This window comes from Falco peregrinus, chromosome Z, assembly GCF_023634155.1.
Source record: "Falco peregrinus isolate bFalPer1 chromosome Z, bFalPer1.pri, whole genome shotgun sequence".
In the NCBI taxonomy this organism is placed as follows: domain Eukaryota; kingdom Metazoa; phylum Chordata; class Aves; order Falconiformes; family Falconidae; genus Falco; species Falco peregrinus.
The window spans coordinates 50,972,053-50,991,075 of NC_073739.1; the positions used below are offsets into that span (position 1 = coordinate 50,972,053).

General features: G+C 41.5%; 1 protein-coding gene across 10 annotated transcripts in view; it reads left to right on the plus strand.

Moving 5' to 3' along the window:
* NFIB (nuclear factor I B) overlaps nucleotides 1-19,023 on the plus strand; it is a 274,434-nt gene that overhangs the window by 93,223 nt on the left and 162,188 nt on the right. For 7 of the 10 annotated variants that reach the window (XM_027792825.2, XM_027792819.2, XM_027792821.2 and 4 more), the window contains exon 2: nucleotides 8,846-9,377. In XM_027792825.2, coding sequence (XP_027648626.1) covers nucleotides 8,846-9,377 — 532 coding nt within the window. Of the gene's footprint in view, nucleotides 1-2,370; nucleotides 2,717-8,845; nucleotides 9,378-19,023 lie in introns of those variants that run through there. The other 3 variants (XM_005241612.4, XM_005241613.4, XM_027792824.2) reach the window with 2 other exon arrangements.

The window sequence follows — 19,023 nt, forward strand, 5'->3', positions numbered from 1 at the left end:
GGTGGGGATGCAAACCTACCCTCAGCTGGCCCCTGTGGGGACGCAAACTCAGTCTCACCCTGACTCCACACCCCCTTGCAGTAGTGACAGCAGCAGAAAGCACCCAGCTTGGTGTCTGCCCTTACCTTGTTCCATTTGTTTTTTTCCTGCTTGCCTCTCCTTGCTCGCAGGACCTTGCCAGATGGTTCTTGCTTTAGTGCACAGGTCTCTAGCACAAAGTGGTTTCTTGGCCAGGCACCTGGGAGGGAGTGGGGCCTTCTGCAAGCCCTGCCTGGAAAAGGGGAGACTTCTCACAGCAGCAGCCTTGCTGATGTGGTGTTGGGGGCTTGCCTGGATCCCTGGTGGAGGGGTGGGAGGGGGGAAAAGGGATGGAGGGGATTATTATGGTTTGAAGTCAGGTTTACAATAATGGCTTGTTGTGTAAGAGTTCAAGTGTTCAAAGAGGTGTGTTCAAGGACATCAGTGCATTTGTGCCAAGGGGAATGTCTTTTATGGTAAATGAACTCCAGTTAAATTGAATATTTATTCGAAGAAAAACTCAAGTATTTAAAGCTGGCATTATCACCTTTTTGCAGTGTCTGGGTAAAGGAAGAGATGATAGGATTTGGGGGGTATTCTACACCTGATATGAAAATAAATGTTGCTCATCGTGGTTAACCCCGAGTTTGCCTCATCCTTTCTCGCCTAAGTGTGTGTTCTGAACTTGTCACTTACGAATGTGATCTGCAGAAGGGAAAAACCGTGGCTGTTGCTTGAGCCCTGGAAATCTGAGGGAACTGGCCAAGTCCATACAGAAATGGGGCTGCAGGGATGCGGTGGGGATTCTGCAAAGGTTAACGTGAGGGGCCTTTGCTGTTTCTTTGACGTTACCTGCCTTGCACGGGCTCTGTCCTTCCCCCTCCCATCCCCCTTCGTCTTTTGGTTTGTAAATTTATGGGAATTGCAGCTGGTGGACTTGGCAAGCTCCCCTCATTAAGAGCCCTCTTTGAAAATGGGCTGTGTTTGAGCATTTCCCTAATGAGGACAGGACGGGGTTAAAAAGTGACCATTTCATGGTTGACTTGAACCTGCCTACTTTCCTCGGTGTGCTGCAGCGAAATGCCTGACGTGAATAAACTCTCGCTTTGGGCAAGGAGGAAGCCAGCGGTCCCTGCAGGGCGCCGCCGGGGGCTGCGCACCGGCACCGGGCGGCAGCGCCGGTGCGGCTCAGGCGGCGGCGGTGTGTTGGGGCGCGAGCACACCGAATCCTTCCCCCCCCGCCCCAAGCTGTGCCCCTGGACCGCTGTTCACAGCATCAGAAATAAGTTTCGTCCACGACTTTGTCCCCCTTCCCCAGCTCCCCGGGTAAAATGCTGCCCCGGAGAATGAAACCGGACCCCGCGCCCTGCTGCTGCTGCACGGGAGCCGGGACCGCTCCCCGCCCCCCGCCCGCCCGGGCACAGACCACGGGGGCAGGCCCGCTGGGCGGGCGGCGGGGGCTGCCCTTCCCGTGCCCCCCGCGGCGGGGCGGGGGCCGCCCAGCGGGGAGCGGGGGCGTCCGGGCCCCGCGCCCATGGCAAAATCGTACCCCAAAAGGAGAAGGAAAGACCGCCTGCAGATGGCAGCCCACGCCCACCCCCCCGCTCCGTCCCCCCCCCCCCTCCCCCGCAACTTTCTTCCACAGAGAGGGAAAATGAGGGATGTTTGCAAAACGTGCTGGTTGTTTCTGCAGCGTTAGATAGTGATTAATAAAGAGGGAGGGCAGAGGAGGGGGGTTTGTTGGAGAAGGAATGTGTTTGCAGGAGGAGGAGGAGTGTAAGCTGTGATTGTGTAATTAAATAATTAAAAAAAAATACTTAAGTCTCATTTGGAGAGAGAGCTGGAACGGGGTCCGGAGGGTGTGACCGGTGGATTTTTCAACTTCCAAGTTTTGCGGGGGGCGGGCGGACGTACACGGCGGGAGCAAGTCAGTAGGGAGCGCGAGGGGTAGATTTATCGCCTGAATTTTCAGGAGATCATTTTTATTGCAGTGGGCGTCTGGAAAGCACTCTCTCACCACCGCTCGCAGAGCGCGGGCGCGCGGAGGGAGCGGGCAGAGGCCGCCGGAGGAGCCGCAGGCCGCGCCGCCGCGCGCTCCCGCCCCGGCGCGCTCCCGCCCGCATGGTCGCTGCCCTGCGAAGTTTCGCCTGCCATCACTCTCCGCGGTTTTCCTTCCCCGCTCCGGGCCGTAACCTTGAACTTTCGAGAGCGTGGTGACAATGCCGTAATAACCCACCGCCACCAACTTCTTAAAAAAAAAAAAAAAAAGGCAAAAAAAAAAAATCCTCCCGCCCACCCCCCCCCCTCCCCACCCCCCCACCCCCCCCACCCCCCTCGCTTGAGTCCTTCCCCCCTCATCTGCAAAACAACCACCAGCAGCAGCAGCAGCAGCAAAAGCAAGACTTCTGCGCCGCCGACTACAAGAGGGTTAAAAGTGTAGATTGGATTTCACCCCGGGAAATCTAGCACACGGAGTGAACTTGAATCTTTGGCTATTTAAGGAGGACTGGGGTTTGTTGTGAAGTTGTGGTGATCCAGGGCAGAGCCCCATCCTGATTGATTTCATCTTCCTTGAGTCTCAGATGACTTTAAAATGAATAGATGAAATTATTCCTTTTTGAGGCTTTTCTTAGGGGCTCTCCGGGCAGCGTGTTCTCAAACCGAAGTCATGATGTATTCTCCAATCTGTCTCACTCAGGTATAGATGCGTTTTTATTTGATTTATTTGCTAATGTATGCATTTATTTTCACGTGGTTTTTAATTTTATTTATATATATATGTGAGTTAATGAGTCATTGCTAGTAGTTGTAATGGGTTAAAGCACAGTTGTAACTGCTTGTCAGATCCAAACTCTTCTCGCAGAAGGGAACAGTAGAGAATAAACTGTACCAGGCCATTGTCTGGGGGAGATCCATTCAAGTGTCACCCGCAGACAAATACTGTTAATTGTTGGTGCATAAGAAGTCAAAGGTTAACAAAATGGAAATGAGCATAATTACGCTAAAAAGCAGGTTTGAGAAGTATTGATTTGATTGGGATCAAACGATTTACTCTCTTTTCAGCTCGCCAGTTTACGGCAGAGTCTGATGAAAGGAAAAGTGCTGGTTTCGACAAAAAATGAGCGCTCGCCGGTGCGAAGTAATCCCGTCTTATGCTTAATTAATAATACGCAGCCTGCCACCGGCGAGGGCGATGCGAGCGGGGATGACCACGCTGTGCAGTATTTTCTTGCTCGGTTATGCAAGGGCATGGCATTTCCCCCCCTCCCAGCGAAACTGCAGTGCTGGCGGACGAGCCTGCATCCCCCTGAGCGAGGGGAAAGATCTGGCCGTTTTTTTGCAACCGCACTTGCAGCGGCTTTCCGAGCCTCGACGGCGGCTGTCAGCGGGACGGCGGGCGGGAGCAGGGCGCTGCCGGGGCCGGGGGGCAGCCCCGCGGGGGTCCCCGCCGCGGCTGAGTGCGGTTTTGGGGACCGCAGGGGTTCAGGGAGCCGGCTTGGGAAGTCCCCCGTGTGCCCCGGAGCGGCCTTGCCGGGCGCAGGTAGCGGGAAGCGAGCGCCGGCGCGCCGGAGCCTGGTCGGAGCGAACAGCCGGGCTGCGCAGCCAGGGGACAGTTTTCAGCAGCTTTTGTGAAAGCCCGTCTTAGGGGACGCGGTCCGGGCTGTTCAAGCGGGAGCTGCTTGCTTCCACGTTGGTGCAACGCAGAGCTGAGGAAGCAGAAAATGTGCGAAAGCAGCGTCTCCTGCATTACTGTTATTAAGCGGCCGGCGATGCACTTACAGTTGCACGGCGAATAAATAAATATGATTTAAGTTATTCCACAATTAGAAAGCATTGTAATTCAAAAGGACTGAAGTATTCATAAATTGTGAATGAAGATGGAAACAATGATAAGGCTTATTCAGTGATTGGATACAGTCCTGTAGCTTTTTGGCTGACACATTTTTTATTGTTTATATTTTGTTTGGCATCTAAGTGTGATTGACTTAGATATGGGTATTTTCAGCAAGTAAATGTGAGCTGCAGCGGAGCAAAGCTGGAAAAGAGTACTGTTGAGATACTTCTCTTCAAAAGCAAAATGAATGCTTGTAGGGAGCGTTTTGTGTAACGTGCTTACAGGTACACACAGAGAAATAATTACTTATGGTGGAATCTGCAATTAGTAAAATTAATTCTGTGTGGGCTGTCCATCCTGTGAAATTATTGACAGGCAATAAGACCTCTGCACAGGAGTATAAACCTGAAAGCACAACTTAAGAAAGCGGTTTTTACATTGGAAACATGCAAATTTTCACTACCACCTCTATTACAGTGGGTAGTTAATTTTGTTGTTTCCTGCTCTAATGACATTTTTCCCCATATGTTTGCTTTTTGGACTCACAGATGTAATAGATTTCCTCATTCTTTACAAAAGTGCATTAAAATACCGCACTCAGGTGTATACAAAAACACAGCATTGTGCTTCTGCAGCCATAAATACAAGAAAGCGATTCCTGGCTTTTGTGCGTTGATAACTTCTCCATAACATTTTACAGTCATGCTGTATCATGTGCCATGGGGAGACAGTTCCCACTTAGTGATACACACATGGAACACAGTTGATGCAAATTTATTTTAGTTTGTAATCTTTCTCTACTTGGAATGATGAAGGTGTTTAAAAAAATCATCTTTCTTTTCCATAAATTAAAAATTAACACTAAACTGGCAATGAGAATATATACTTTGTTTTATTTATTTATTTAAAGCAGAAGATTGATTAATCTTATTTGGAGTTGCAACTGAGTTAAAGTAGTACTGCCAAAATTGTTCTCTCTGTCGTGTTCTCTGTCTCCAGGACTCTTGCAATGCACATTGACAGTGGTAGCATACGCCCAGAAGAAAATATTTCAGTAAAAGTTCTAAACACAGAACACCTGTTTGGGCCGAGCTCCTTGTGAAAGCACTAGTTCACTTTGTGCCGAGGCAGTGCTGAAGCACCTTTTAGAAACAAGTCTGAAATCCACAGTACAGCTTTAAGACAAACCGTGCAATTTGAATGTCACCCATCACTCTTTCAATAAAAGTTCAGAGGGTGTAGAATAACTCCAAGGACGAAGATGACTTAACAGATGCATTTTAGTTTTTTGGGGGCCCTTTCCTCTCCTTCCCATATACCTTTCTGCCTATTTGGGAATGAGTGTAAACTGCATTTACCTCTCTTGCTGAGGCATGGTAGGATGCGGTTACCACATGCCTTTAAGTGCATGGTCTCTTGTGATATTTTTGCCGTGGTTTATTTTTATGTTATGGTGGTCCAGGAAACTCAGAACATGTTGTCATTTTCTTTTCCTCCTATAATATGTTGTTTCATTAGGAACAGAGAAAATCAACACAGGAAAATTGAGTACGTGAAATTAGTACGTCAAGTTTTCTGAATAAGATTTCTAGATTTCTACCTGCTATATTTATTGTATGATTCTCAGTTCAAACTTGCATGAATTGATACAAAAGTTTATAAAAGTGGAAGGTAGGAGAAGGGCACTGCATTTCCCCCTCACCTTTTCAAAAAAGAAAACCTGGCCTATGTATCATCATTAGATGACTGGTATTTTTTCCTTTATTTACAAGCTACATAGGTATTATATAGTAGCTTCCATTTTAATTTAAATTGCCAGCGCACAGAGGTTCACCTGAGCCATTTGATGTAACATTTGAAAACCTTACCTCTATAAATCACTTTATTGCAAGAGCAACTGTGGCACATGGGTAAGTGCCATATATATATATATATATAAAATATATAAATTCAGTATTGCCTGTGTGAATATTAAGGGGGAAAAAATCAAATCCTGTAGATGGGTTTTTAGGAGATTTAGTGGAGAACGTGTATGATTAATTGCAAATCTCCATTTAGGATCATTTTTATGGGCACTTATTCTTGTCAAGTAATGTTTCATTTGAAAGGACTCCAGATGCACAGTGAATCTCTCAGACATATCCGATAATATTGCTTTAGAACAGGATGTTCTTTGGTGTATTCTCCTTCACACTCTTTGATATATATTTATATCTTTAAGACTAAATGATATTATGAAAGAAAAAGCTTGAATACAGTTTTAAAAAATTGGTGGGTTTTTTTCACTCTTTGAAAAAGAAACATTCAACCACTACAGACGAATTTAAAAAGTGGAATTTTTCTCTATAAAATTTTCATAGATGTAAAATGCTATAGGTTGTTATTAGTAATACTGTGTGTATTACCTATAGGCTTAGCTATTCCAAAATAGTTTGTGATGTTCTTCTTAAAAATGGAAACTAGGTGTGCGGTATTCTTGTAGCATAGAATATTTCCACATTAATTTTATTGCTATTTTAAGTTTCATATGCTGAAGTCTGTTTAGATGTAGGGGAAATCATTGTATTGGGGCAAAAACTCATTTGTCTTAGAGCTCTCCAGCCCCCTGCCTTCGCCACACCTTTAGCCCCAGCTATTAGAATTTTCAAAATCTGTAGTAAATCTGTTTTATTCAGTCTAGAATGAATTGTAAGGATTTAACATTGGCAGTATTTACACTTATGTTAATTTCTTTAAAAAACCTTATTTGAATACTTTGATTAAGATGACTTTTGTAGTAGAAAAAATGAACTTTCTTTAGTAGTTACAATTAAGGGGGGAAAAAGCATGGCATCAGGAAAGCATATGAAAATGGGGAAGTCTTATCATGGGCTGTGGTTACTGAGATCAGTATTGCCTTCCCACACAAAGAACAGATTGTGGTTTAACTCTTTCCATGGCCTAGTTTTATGTGCCAGTATAGTATCAGGATTGTTCAAATCTCTGCTGGAAACTACTAATCAGTTTAATTATTGCCTTTGTGGCTCTTTGTCAAGTATCATACTGTAATGCAATCATTTATGTCCTGAATTATCTTGCTGTATTGTCTTTCTCCTCTTTTTTTCTTTCTCTTTTTCCTTTTTTTTTTTTCCTGCCCCATTTTCTTTTTTTCTGTGAAGGTAACAGCACGGTCATAGGTGAACTGCTTGCAACTGTTCTGTTGTTCTCTGTTTGATTTGAGGATGGTTAGGGAAGAGAGGTAACCAGATCTAGCGTTGTTTTTTACCATTCAGGAAATTTTGGTATTTGTTTGAAATTTGAAGATGTAAATACTAAATTATTGACCTGAAGCTTCTACAATGGCAATGCGAACTCTGTATAATTGAGACCATCAGTTATACTTTCATCATTTTTACCTAATGGAGTTAATCAGCCTATTGATTAAACACAATTCATTCCTTGTCTGGCAACATAGTTAAAATATTAGTTTGCTACTTGTATTTTTGAATATAACTGTTACAAAGGGTTCAGTTTTAGTTTTATTGCACTGTGCCACTCTGTATGATGAGCAATCTGCATGGTATTTAGAACGACATATACCTGCACACAGAAAGAGATACTTCTCCTACGGTCTCCCTTCCGAACCAAAATACAGTCATGTTTGATAAGCAGATCATACTAAGATCACGCTGTTTTAAACAGTGGATTTTCTCAAGGAAAAGAAGTTTTTAGGAGAGGCCTATTTAGATGCTAACATGGATGTGTAGGATGGTACCTCAAGCAGACAAAATGAATTAATTTAATTGCTATAGGATGTACTTGTAGATGACAACTAAGCATTACCTCCTTAATGCAATCCGTATCGCTGCTAGGCAGAAGATAAGAACTTGCAGGTGAAGCCAGATGACAGAAAGGGATATTTTGGAACTGTAAATAAATTGCATGGATTTCACAAAAGCAGCATTTGACCAACGGTGTGCTTATAATGTCACTCTGCCACAGCACGCAGAAACACAAAGAATGCAAAGTTTGTGCCAAGTTGCCATTTTTCATTGTACACCTCAGATTGATTTTTAAGGGGTTTAGAATAATTGCCACACTCATGTGATCAGTTAACAAATTAACTTGACACTGTGGGGCTGCAAAACCCACAGTGGAGCTGCCGGAAACATAAATGTAATTTTTGTTCCCAACTTCATAAACTTTTATTTTACAGAGTTTGGGGGTGGTGGGAGGGAAGCCCAAAGAGCTGAAAGTACAGAAGCTTCTGTTCAGGATTTGTATACAACACGCTGTGTCTTTTGCCCACTTTCCCTTACTGTATACTGGTTTCTCTAGTTACCACCACTGGAATGGTGCTGTTTCAGTGCTGGAATGTTGGACGTTTGATAAGAAAATGGATCAAGTTTAATGGCGCATGCTCTTTGTGCCACCAGCAGTCTCTTGCTGAGAGCATGCTCCAAAAGCGGGAACTGTGTGGCATTACACTGAGCATGTATATGCTTTGTGTTTCTGTGCCACAGAGAAGAGAAATGAACTGTGGCATTCGCCTCAGCCTTCTGAACCTTTCTCCTCAGATTTTTTAAAACCGTATAGTGTCCTCTTTGTGCAATGGTACTTTTCTTGATATTAGCCGTTCACTCAGATATTTAAATGTTAGAAACAAAACATCTTGATGGTATCTCTTTTAACTGATGTTGTCTTTGCAGCGTTGCAGGATGAAGTGAGGGGAGGCATACAAAATAAAATCTTCACATGGTTCTTTCAAAGAGTGAAATATGGGGAAAATGCAATTCTCTATGCACTTTTTGTCTGCTGCCTGACAGCTGTAGTAATTGCATAAGAAGTGTAATGCAGAGATTTGTGTAAATTTTAAGTGTTTATTCTCTTCAACTTGGATTTCACTTTTAAGATTTTTCAGAAACCTTTATTGATACTGCTTTGATTATGAGAACTTACTGACTTTGAGTTTTCTTCTTCTCTTCCTTTTTATCTCTCCACTTTTTTCCACAGGATGAATTTCACCCGTTCATTGAGGCACTTCTTCCACATGTCCGTGCAATTGCCTATACTTGGTTCAACCTTCAGGCTCGAAAACGCAAGTACTTTAAAAAACATGAGAAACGAATGTCTAAGGATGAGGAAAGAGCAGTCAAGGATGAGCTACTTAGCGAAAAGCCTGAAATTAAACAGAAGTGGGCATCCAGGCTCCTGGCTAAGCTGCGCAAAGATATTCGCCAAGAGTTCCGGGAGGATTTCGTGCTCACGGTGACTGGGAAGAAGCACCCATGCTGTGTATTGTCCAATCCTGACCAGAAGGGTAAGATTAGGAGAATCGACTGCCTGCGACAGGCTGACAAAGTCTGGCGTCTGGATCTAGTCATGGTGATCCTGTTCAAAGGCATCCCCTTGGAAAGTACGGATGGAGAGCGGCTCATGAAATCCCCACATTGCACAAATCCAGCACTTTGCGTCCAGCCACATCACATAACAGTGTCAGTCAAGGAGCTTGATTTGTTTTTGGCATACTACGTGCAGGAGCAAGGTAGGAAGCAGATTGTCATGTTTCTATGTTAGTATGTCAAACTCAGATTCCAAGTAGCCCTTTTTCCCCTATGGGCTGGCTTCCAGTGAAACATTATTCTGTGGTCTATAGACGTAATGTGGGTACATATCCATATGTAAATCAGCATGTATACATACATACTTACATACACACACATTCCTACAGACCCATGTAAATGACATGTATGTCTGACATATGTGCCTTGTTCTCTTTCAAGAGAAAGTGGGACATACCAAGGCAGTACTTCAGTTCTACTGAAGTTGCTTTTTTCTTTTGGTCAAAAAGTGGCAATATATTCTGTAGTTTTTCCAGTTGTGACTTCAGAAAACATTCTTCTTGTTTTTCAAGTAGGTTTGTTTTTTTTTTAATTGCCCCAGTTCTGTTAGTAAAAGATGCAGTATGTGCAATTGCACAATCACAATAAATACTACAAATATTTTTTGTTGTCTTTGTAGTTATGAGTAATCAAGAATTCATCCTTAAACTGATGCACCTACTATCACTTTGAGGAGCAATTGTAGACTTTCTCACGTCTATAAAATAAAACATGAAAAAACTAGCACAGAAACATTGCTTTGTAAATACCAAATGTAGTCAGAATTATACCATACAGTACTTAACATTTCTAGCTCATCTTTCCTATCTGAGCTTTAAAACAATGATACAAGTTGTAATATTTTGAAAGAACTTTTCCTGAAAAGTATATTTTTATAATCTTACTTGTATACTTGATTTTTATTTGGTAGATAATTGAAGTGTGGAAAATTGCAGGAACACTGTGGAGAAGCTTCTTAAACTTAGTTTTACAAAATGAAAATAAAAGCAGGGCTTCTGCTAATCATAGATAGGGGAAAAGCTGCCAGTCATAATGCATATTCAGATAACAATATTCATAGGCAGGTTCGCTGAAACTGTAAATGGCTGTAAGTAGGTAAAGTTTTTTTTCTCTGATAGTAAGCCTCCTGAAATGCTTTTCCTCTGCGACGGGTCATTTTGGTTCTTTCTGGTGATTATACTGTCCTCTAGGCATCTTTGTATTGCTGACCGATTGGCGGTAATAAAGCATTTCTTTTTTAGCCGCAGATCTCAACTAGGGAAAGTTTGACCAGCCGCAGATGGTGGGCCATTTCACAACTTGGCCTGGTGGTAGGCAGAAATGGCCTGCAGAAGGGCAGATGGCAGGCTGTTATCTGACGCCTGATGCATAACTGTGGGATTTGACTGAAAACCAAATGGAGAGGATTTTGTTACTAACAAAAAAGTAAAATCGCACATGTCTTCATTTAACATGTACTCATTCTTTAAAAGAACAGATACACAACAACCTTTTTTGTTTTTAGTGAATTTGTCTTTTAGCATTTACTCATGCAAGAGGAGCACTGTGTTCATGTGAACATACATAGAGTTCAATTTTTTTGATTATTCATCATGAAAAAATATGGTTTAGAGTTTTGGTTTGTTTCCTGCTTGTATTTTTTGTATCTTTCTCTCCATAGCAGTAGACAACACTTAGATATTTTGCAGCGACTTTAAGCAGCTGCAGAGTCTTGATAAAACTGTTCCCCAGTAACATAGGAAGAAAGATTTCTTTGAGAGCATTAGACAAAATAACTTAATGATGAATTTGTACCTTTAAACTCCATTTGTGAAGAAAAATTCAAATGGTATTTTGAATGCATATATTCATTGCAAGACATAGCTTACTGATTAATTCTAATGGATATACCTGTCTCTAAAAGTCAAAACTACAAAGAGAGGCAAAACAACTTAAGTAGCTCTGGAGCCGAAGAAGCTGGGATCAGAGTCCTCTTACATACTGTTGACTAAAGTGGTTGGAAGCCAGTAACTTGAAGTGGGAGAAGGAATTGCAAGGCAGGGCTGATTTTATTGATTTTAATGGATTGAGAATATGAGTTCTCTTAAAACAATTGCCTAATCAGAAACAAGTAAGATAAGCATGCTGTAATATTATAACTTTCAAATTACATGATGCTATTTTGAAAATATACTGGAGGATGAAGCTGGCTAATTTCTACGTACCAAATCACCCTTAGTAGAGTAGTAGAGTCTTTTGTTTATTGTAAACTGCATGTATTTTGTACCTGTCTTGCTGCTTCACAGTAAATCTTCTGTTAACATCTGTTGGCTCTCTTCTTAAAGAAGTCATATTAAGTTATCTTTTATGTTCTTTTTCTGTTTTGTTAAACTTTGATTCTCTGTCCTTATTGAAAGCAGGTTAATTGTGGCACTTTGTAATGCATTTGATTAAGAGCACCAGGCTTCGCAAAAGATAAGAATGAAGTCAACCAAAATGCTGCACTGTACGCATGCTGTTTTGCTTTTTATTTCTCTTTTAGAATATATAAACTGGACTAACAGAATCATGTAAAAACTAAGCGGAGACAAACAAATCCCTGAAGAAAATACGAAGAAGGAATTAGCACATAAAATGAATAAAGGGGCCAAGTAGTTTGTTTTTTTGTTGCTTTAAAAAAGAAGATTAGGGGAAAAAAGAGGAGGAAGGGTAGTTCGAGTGCCAGTGATGGTTGCCAGTGGCACCAGGATTGGCATCAGACCTTCTTTGTTTAGCTTAGGATGCCTGTGATTTGTTGGTTGGCATCCGCAATGCAGTGCAGAGTAATGTTACAATATATTGACAATTTCCAGTTCTAGAAGTGTCAATAATCCTTTCAGTTCTTAATAAAACCAGCTTCTACTTCCATGATTGCCTTGAAAGAAGAAATAAGGAACAACCTATGAAGTTCTGTCATTGACCAACTTCATCTGGTTCTACTTTTCGCTCATCTCCCTCAGAATTCAGCATCTCCCCCCCTTCTCTTTCTACTATCCTCTTGTGCTTTAGGATCTTAAAAAAAAAAAAAAGAAAAAGAAAAAGGGTCTTGACATAGGTTGTAATGCTACTCCTTTGACTGAAATGGAGGAAGAAAACTACACACTGTGATCAATGTTTAGCATCAAAATAATTCTTAATCATAACACAGTTCTGTGGGGTTCTGCTTGTTGATTGTCCCTCTGCCCTTCCCCCCCCTCCCTGAGTTTTGAAAAAGCCCGAACCTTGAAAATGTCATGTACGTTGTTTCTATTGAAAAAACTGCCTTTTTTTGGCCTTTTAAAATTCTTTTATTAGGTTTTTTTCCTGTCAGGCATTAGAGAGTGTCTATCATTTGGTATGAAACGGATCCCAGTCCATAAAATCATTTGATGGTATTTGATTCAGTGCAGTGCTTATGCTGCGTTCCCGTTGCTACAAGAACCGCCATTTTGTTTGTTGAGTGCCAGGAGAGTGGAAAAAAAAGGCAGACAATGTGCTTGATGCCAATAATGGTTGCCAGTGGCACCGAGGTTGGCATCAGACCCTCTTTGTCTAGTTGCTGAATGCCTTTGATTCGTTGGTTGGCATCCGCATTGCAGTGGGCACATTGGAAAGTTTTTGACAATCAGTGAATGAAAGCTGCAGTACTTGTTTGCTGCAACAGAACTCAGATAATATAAATCCCTTCTTCTGATAGATGTTTTACTTACTTTTACAATGGCTAATAAAAAAAATACTTAAAATTGCATTGCTGTTTTTTCTAAAGCATAAAATATCTACAGCAATGTGCCTCATCTGCAGAATCCCTAATCCCTGCATCATCTCTGCTGTTTTTTTGCAGCATAAATAAAATGCAAACTTGATGTTAGGTATTTCAGCACATACTGAATGAAGCAGAGCAGACCAAATGGTTTGGGAGTTTAAAGGACTGAAGCAATGATACATGTAAATGGTAAACATTTGTCAGTGTTTTTAATGCAGGTGGCTCTCAGAGTGCGTGTCTTCGATCAGTCCTTGTTACTGTTTACACTCTGCTTTGTCCATGTGTTAGAGCGATATAATTGGGGGAGCCCACATTCCCAGCTGTTGAGTTGAGGGAGAGGAGGGTCTTTTAAAGTATCCAAGAAGGAGGGCAGAAAATAGCTGCAGATGTCCTCAGTCTGACACTGTTCAGGCACTCTCGGTTTTTTTAACTTCGTCAACCATCAAGATGCCGCTGCAGTTCCAGCCACATGACACCGTTACCAGGAAATCTGCAAAAAGACTAAATCATTTTTGTTGGAAGTTTCCTAGATAGTTAGCATTAATATTGCTTTCCGGTTAACTGCTATTATCTCATTAATTAATAAGAAGGATTAGGAGCTCTACCCAAAGGGCTGCGCAGAAGGAAGCCTGGCCTGCGTGAGTCCCTGAGCCGCCAGGCTGCGTCCCGTCTCCTGGGGGGCGGGGGTGGGTGACGGCGGGCAGGGAGGAAGGAAAGGAGGAGAAGGCGAAGCGGGGGCGCGCCGGGGCGGCACGGGCAGGGCGGGCTGGGGCGCAGGACGGCTCCGCGGCGGCGGGGCGCGGGCCCGTTCCCCGCACGGCGCGGGTGCGGAGTACCGCACCGCACCGGCTCCAAGCCGTGTTTAGCCCAGCGTAACGCTGGCGGGCTGGCAGCCCTCACCCGAACGGGGATATCGCTGCTGCCCTTAAGGCAGCACGTATGCGCTGCCCTGCTGTTACAAACGCGTTTTCCTTCCGGGGGGAACTGTAATTCTTTTCCAAACGTTGATACGTCCGAATTGCTGGAGCGGGAGGGTGAACTCTAGGTGTACCGACGGCTCGACCCTTTTGTTAAGCTGCTTGAGTCTTGCGAGTTTATTTTTATAGGGAGCTCAAATGTTGAAGCGGCTCTGTGTAGTCATTTTCATGCTGTACTTTGGTTTTCATTTAGTAGGTACAGAAAATGGATGATGCAGTAATATCATAATAATGCTTTGCATATTTTAAAGTGATAAATACAGTTACGTGGGTTATTTTGCTGTGATAACATGATAACAAGAAATTCCACTTAAAATCGCAATCAAAACTACGTTTTAAGCCGTCTCCTTTCTATGTAAGTCGTATAATGGTCATACATCTAAGTGTCACACCACCCAGATGGATTTTGGCTGAGGGTTTGCATTTCTGGTGTGCACTGATGCTTCCACATACAATTAATAAAAAAATAATGAAGAATTAATCAATCCGTTGAATTGCTGATTGTTCCTACTTCCATTAACTTTAATGATTTGCCTACCTCTGAGCACTTCACCTGGCAACATACAGTAGAACATTTTACCTGTTTTGCAGAAGGATATGTCAAGGTACAGGGTGATTTGTTGGGGTTTACACAGCAAATTATTAGTTACACTGGGAACAACAGCAAATAGAGCTTATTATTGCCTGTACGTACAGGCATCTAGGTTCTCCAGGAGCTTGCTGCTTACACAGTGATGTGGCATGTTGATCCCTTCTGCTAAATCTCGATTTTGAATCAGAAGGCCAGTGCAGAAGCATGAGTTTATATTCTATCTGTCCTTGTATGACAAGAGCTTTTTGTAGTTTAAGCATCTGGTAGGGCATAATAAACCCTTTTAAAATTCTGAATTACTTTGAGCAATTCCAGTCTATTCAGGCATGCAGAAAATGTAATTTTAAAAAACTTTTAGTGTCAACTGAAAAAGACACTGTATTGATTTCTTTTCTAGTCTTCTAATGTAAAATTTTGGCTGACTACTTTGTTGAGTATCCCTATGGTGCTAAAAATTACAGGCAGGAAAGACGTTTGTCTTTAGGAGATGGAGGTTAATCCGGTGTATATACAGGTGTAATAACATTTTTCAACTGATGATTTGTTTATGAAGATGCAAGACATTAAAAGGTTTAAAAAGGTCACCCATCAATTTTCATTTTTCAGAATGTGTATGTGTGAGCTGACATTTGGACAGTAGGTCTGCAGAATTAAAAAAGTATATTTTTTTTTCTTTTTATTTTAGTTTCTCTCAGAACAGGGTTCTGGGTCACATGACAGGTTCATGAGAAAGAAAGGGAATTTTCTGTATTTCATTTTACTGTTGCAGTCAGGAATGAAATACATAAACATTTTAGAAGGAGCTTTTAGCTTCTGTTTTTTCTTACCTGGCACACCAAGGAGAGTAATTTTCACAGGGTTAAATGACATTAATTGTGTTTAAGACAGAAGAGGCTTATGGTTAAGTAAATTCTGTGCAACTAGTTTAAAATTTAGAGGTCAGTGTTAATTTATGAATGACATTTAGATTGACAGCAAAAAAGCTATAAAGTAAAGAAAAGAATAGGAAAGAAAACAGAAGATTCTTGCCTCACGGTAGTTTCAGACAGAAGAACAATACTGGGAACAAATAAATGCTTTTAAACTATAAATAAGGCCACTAATTCATAAAGGAAATACTTCAAATAACAGCAGAGATTTATGTTTTAAATTTCTTAATTTTCATGCATATTGAATTCATCGTAATTGTGAAAACTTCATTAAAATAATTAAACACTAAATACCACTGCACGTTAGGTTTTAAGGTTGATTGCATGAAATTGCTGTCAAACCTGCTTTTTTTTCCAGCTTTCCCTTCCCTGTTTTTCCTCTCTGCTGTTAGTATAGTAATGTAGACATCTTAAGGACTGGTGGCCCTCCGAACCTCCAGTTCTTGGAGCAGTGGACCACAGTACCAAGCACAGTAATTCAAGAGGCTTCCTAAAGCATTACATTCCGGTCTGAACAGCAAGGTGGTATATATTGCTTTGCTGTAATGAATTGAGTTCGGATGATCTCAAGATCAAGTAAAATGGCTATCGAATGAATAGGATTCCTCCTTCCATTGTGGGGTGGAGAAGAAATAAATCTCTTATCTGGAGACACTTTCTAGCTGCTAAGTGAATGTGAAAAAGGAAGAAGGTCTGTGTGATTAGCCAGTTTGTTTGACAGATGTCAAAGAAGATGTTATTTGTTTCATAGTGAGATTTCATGTTTTTATTCTGTCTCCTTTTTTTTTTTTTTTATTTTTGTTTTTTAAACTCTGGTGGAAATTCTAGAAGCAGTTGCTGAAAACCTGGCTCAGGGCAGTGAAGCCTGGATTAGAAGAGGTTTGAAAGGCTCAGAAGCTAGTAAAAGGGAAGTAAATCTTAAGATTATTAGCTTTGTCCAAGAGAAAAGAGAGTTGGTTTGGGTGTGTACATTGTACCGTCTGGGAGCAGTGAGTTGTGTGTGAAGCTGGGAACATTCTTCTAGCACAGCTGTTAATCTTTTCCCCCCACCTTTTTATTTACAGAAAGATTAATTTATTACACTCTCCCCCCTGCAAACTCTCCTTTCAGGGAGGTTCTTTCCTTTCCTGAAGTATATTGCACTTTTTGTATTTTAAATAAATATATTTCTTTAGCCTTTTCTTATGAACCTCATTATTGGTGTGTGACTTTTGTTCTAACTTTTTTCCACAGTCGTTGGGAGATGGGCACATCAGACTTGGCTTTTGTGGGGGATTCTGTCTGAGGAGGGACTGATAGTCTCAAGTGTGTTTACCAGTAATAGTGTTTTGGAAGTTTTTAACCAGCTTGAGGACTGGAGCTTTTGCCTTCATGCCCCGTGACTCCTTTGTGCTACATCTTTCTTGCCCCCATGCCCCTCAAGACAAAAAGGTGACTTAAATTACAGAGATGTTGAAGGCATTTTAACATTGCTTTCTTCCTAACCACATAGGGTGTTTGGGACCTTTTAAACTGTGTTTTTCACCTAAGAAATAGAATTAAAATAAGGAGAAGTTGCTGATACAGTAATGGAGAAAGTGTGCAAAAGCTTAGCTGAAGCACATTCAACCATTACGTGTTCGTTTCCCTGGGAGAAACTTCGCACTTTATAACAGTAACTGCCTGTCTCCAGAGTGGAAGGGAAACTTTTCTGTTTTCCAGTGTCCTTCCATAAAGGCACCTTCACTAAAGGCATCTCTACGGCTTTAATGGACTTTTAATTATTTCCCCCCCTGGAAAAATACACATGGAAATTGAACAAAACGGTTCCCCTTTTCTTCCTTAGAGAGTGAACACGAACACCAAACACAAAAATGAACAGTTAGTGAACCCTGTGTGAGAAACTCAGTGTGTCCATTGAGAAACTAGAAAAAAAGGACAAGTTTTCTGATACGTTTTGATGCAAATGCTGTGCACAAGTAAGTATATTCTGTATTATTTGCAGTTATTTGACAATTGAGAATTTTAAACATTTAGGTCTTGAACATATTGTTTATATGTTTCAAGTTATATTAACCTGAATTACTATACATATTTTCATAAAGGATGAATTTAAACAAGTGAGAGATCTGTATGAACTATTTATCTTAAATCTAGTATCATATTTTAATTTTTAGTCAGTTATCTTGCTGTATCTTTCAGAAGCTATCTTTTGCCAAGATGTCATAGGATTCATACATTTTTCTTTAAAATAGAAGCAATGAAATGTGCACACATAAGAATCCAGTAATTACAAACTCCATGTCTTTATAAATTAAATATAATTAAAATATTAACGGAGTATGTATTTTTTGCTTGTGAGTTGCATTGGCCTAAAATGCCAAGCCTTTTTTCCACCTTTTTTGATAAAGCGACTAACAAGGAAATGCTGGATTTGCGTAGAAGATTATTACGGAAGTGCCTTGTGGCTGAGAGATAGTGAGTATATTTACTGCAGCATCAGCTTTCCATTGCATGATTAATGCCATTGAAAATGATGCCAGACATCTTGAAAGGATGACTGCGCTCCAGTGTCCCTGATTTAAAAGTATGAAAACATCTCCTAGTCAAGACAACTTGTATTTTATTATTCTGACATCTGCAGTTTCTGGACGGATTACCTTAAATTTGTTATGCTGTGTTAAAAGACGTGTTTTACGAGGCTGGCCTCAGCTCCTGGCCTCAGTGTCAAGAACCCTGCTATGTGATGCAACATGTCTTGTTAGGTTTAATTGACCAAAGCCGATTTGTTAAAACAATTCATTTGTGCTGTAACTCATGCCCAGGCCACGTTGCTACCTGAATCTCTTGACCTTGACTTGTCTGGGTCATGAAATGGCTGTGAGCAGCTTGACCTCTCCATCGTTCAGCAGCCATGCCACTTCCTCTGGTTCTTTGTGGTAAGATCTGACAAGATCTCAGCCCCAAATTTATACCCCAGTGGGTTTCATGGTGTCCCTCTGGAGCGGCCGTGTACTCCCTTGCATGTGCTCCTGGTGTCACCACCTTTTGTCTGCTGACAGCGATGGGGACAAATTGACGTTTCATAGTGGAAGAGTGGAAGTGGTGGGAGATTTCTAGGGGCTGGAGGGAATCTTGATCCTCTTTCAGGCTGCAGTGCATTTATCTTCTGTTAGGGTGTGTGGGTTTGCTAAGTTTATCAAGGGCAAAACCCGTCAGGCTTAGATGGTCCCATTTCACTGTGAGCGTTGTTTGGGTGAGATATGCTGGGAAGAAGGTTCTGTTTTAAAAATGTTTTGTGATTAAATGTAATGTGTATGCACACCACTTCGATTTTTAGGAAACAAGACCGATCAAAATAATTTCTTGACAAGAAATGGAGGAGAATGTCATGTCAGTATTGTAAGTGGCTATTTGATTTCTTCAGTACTAAACCATCATTTTCTTTAAGAATCAGATTGTACTCAAGAGCAACCGCAGTCTCTAAAGCAAAGGACTTCACATACCATGCTTGATGCAGTACTTAAACATGTTGAAAGGGGAGAAAGAACA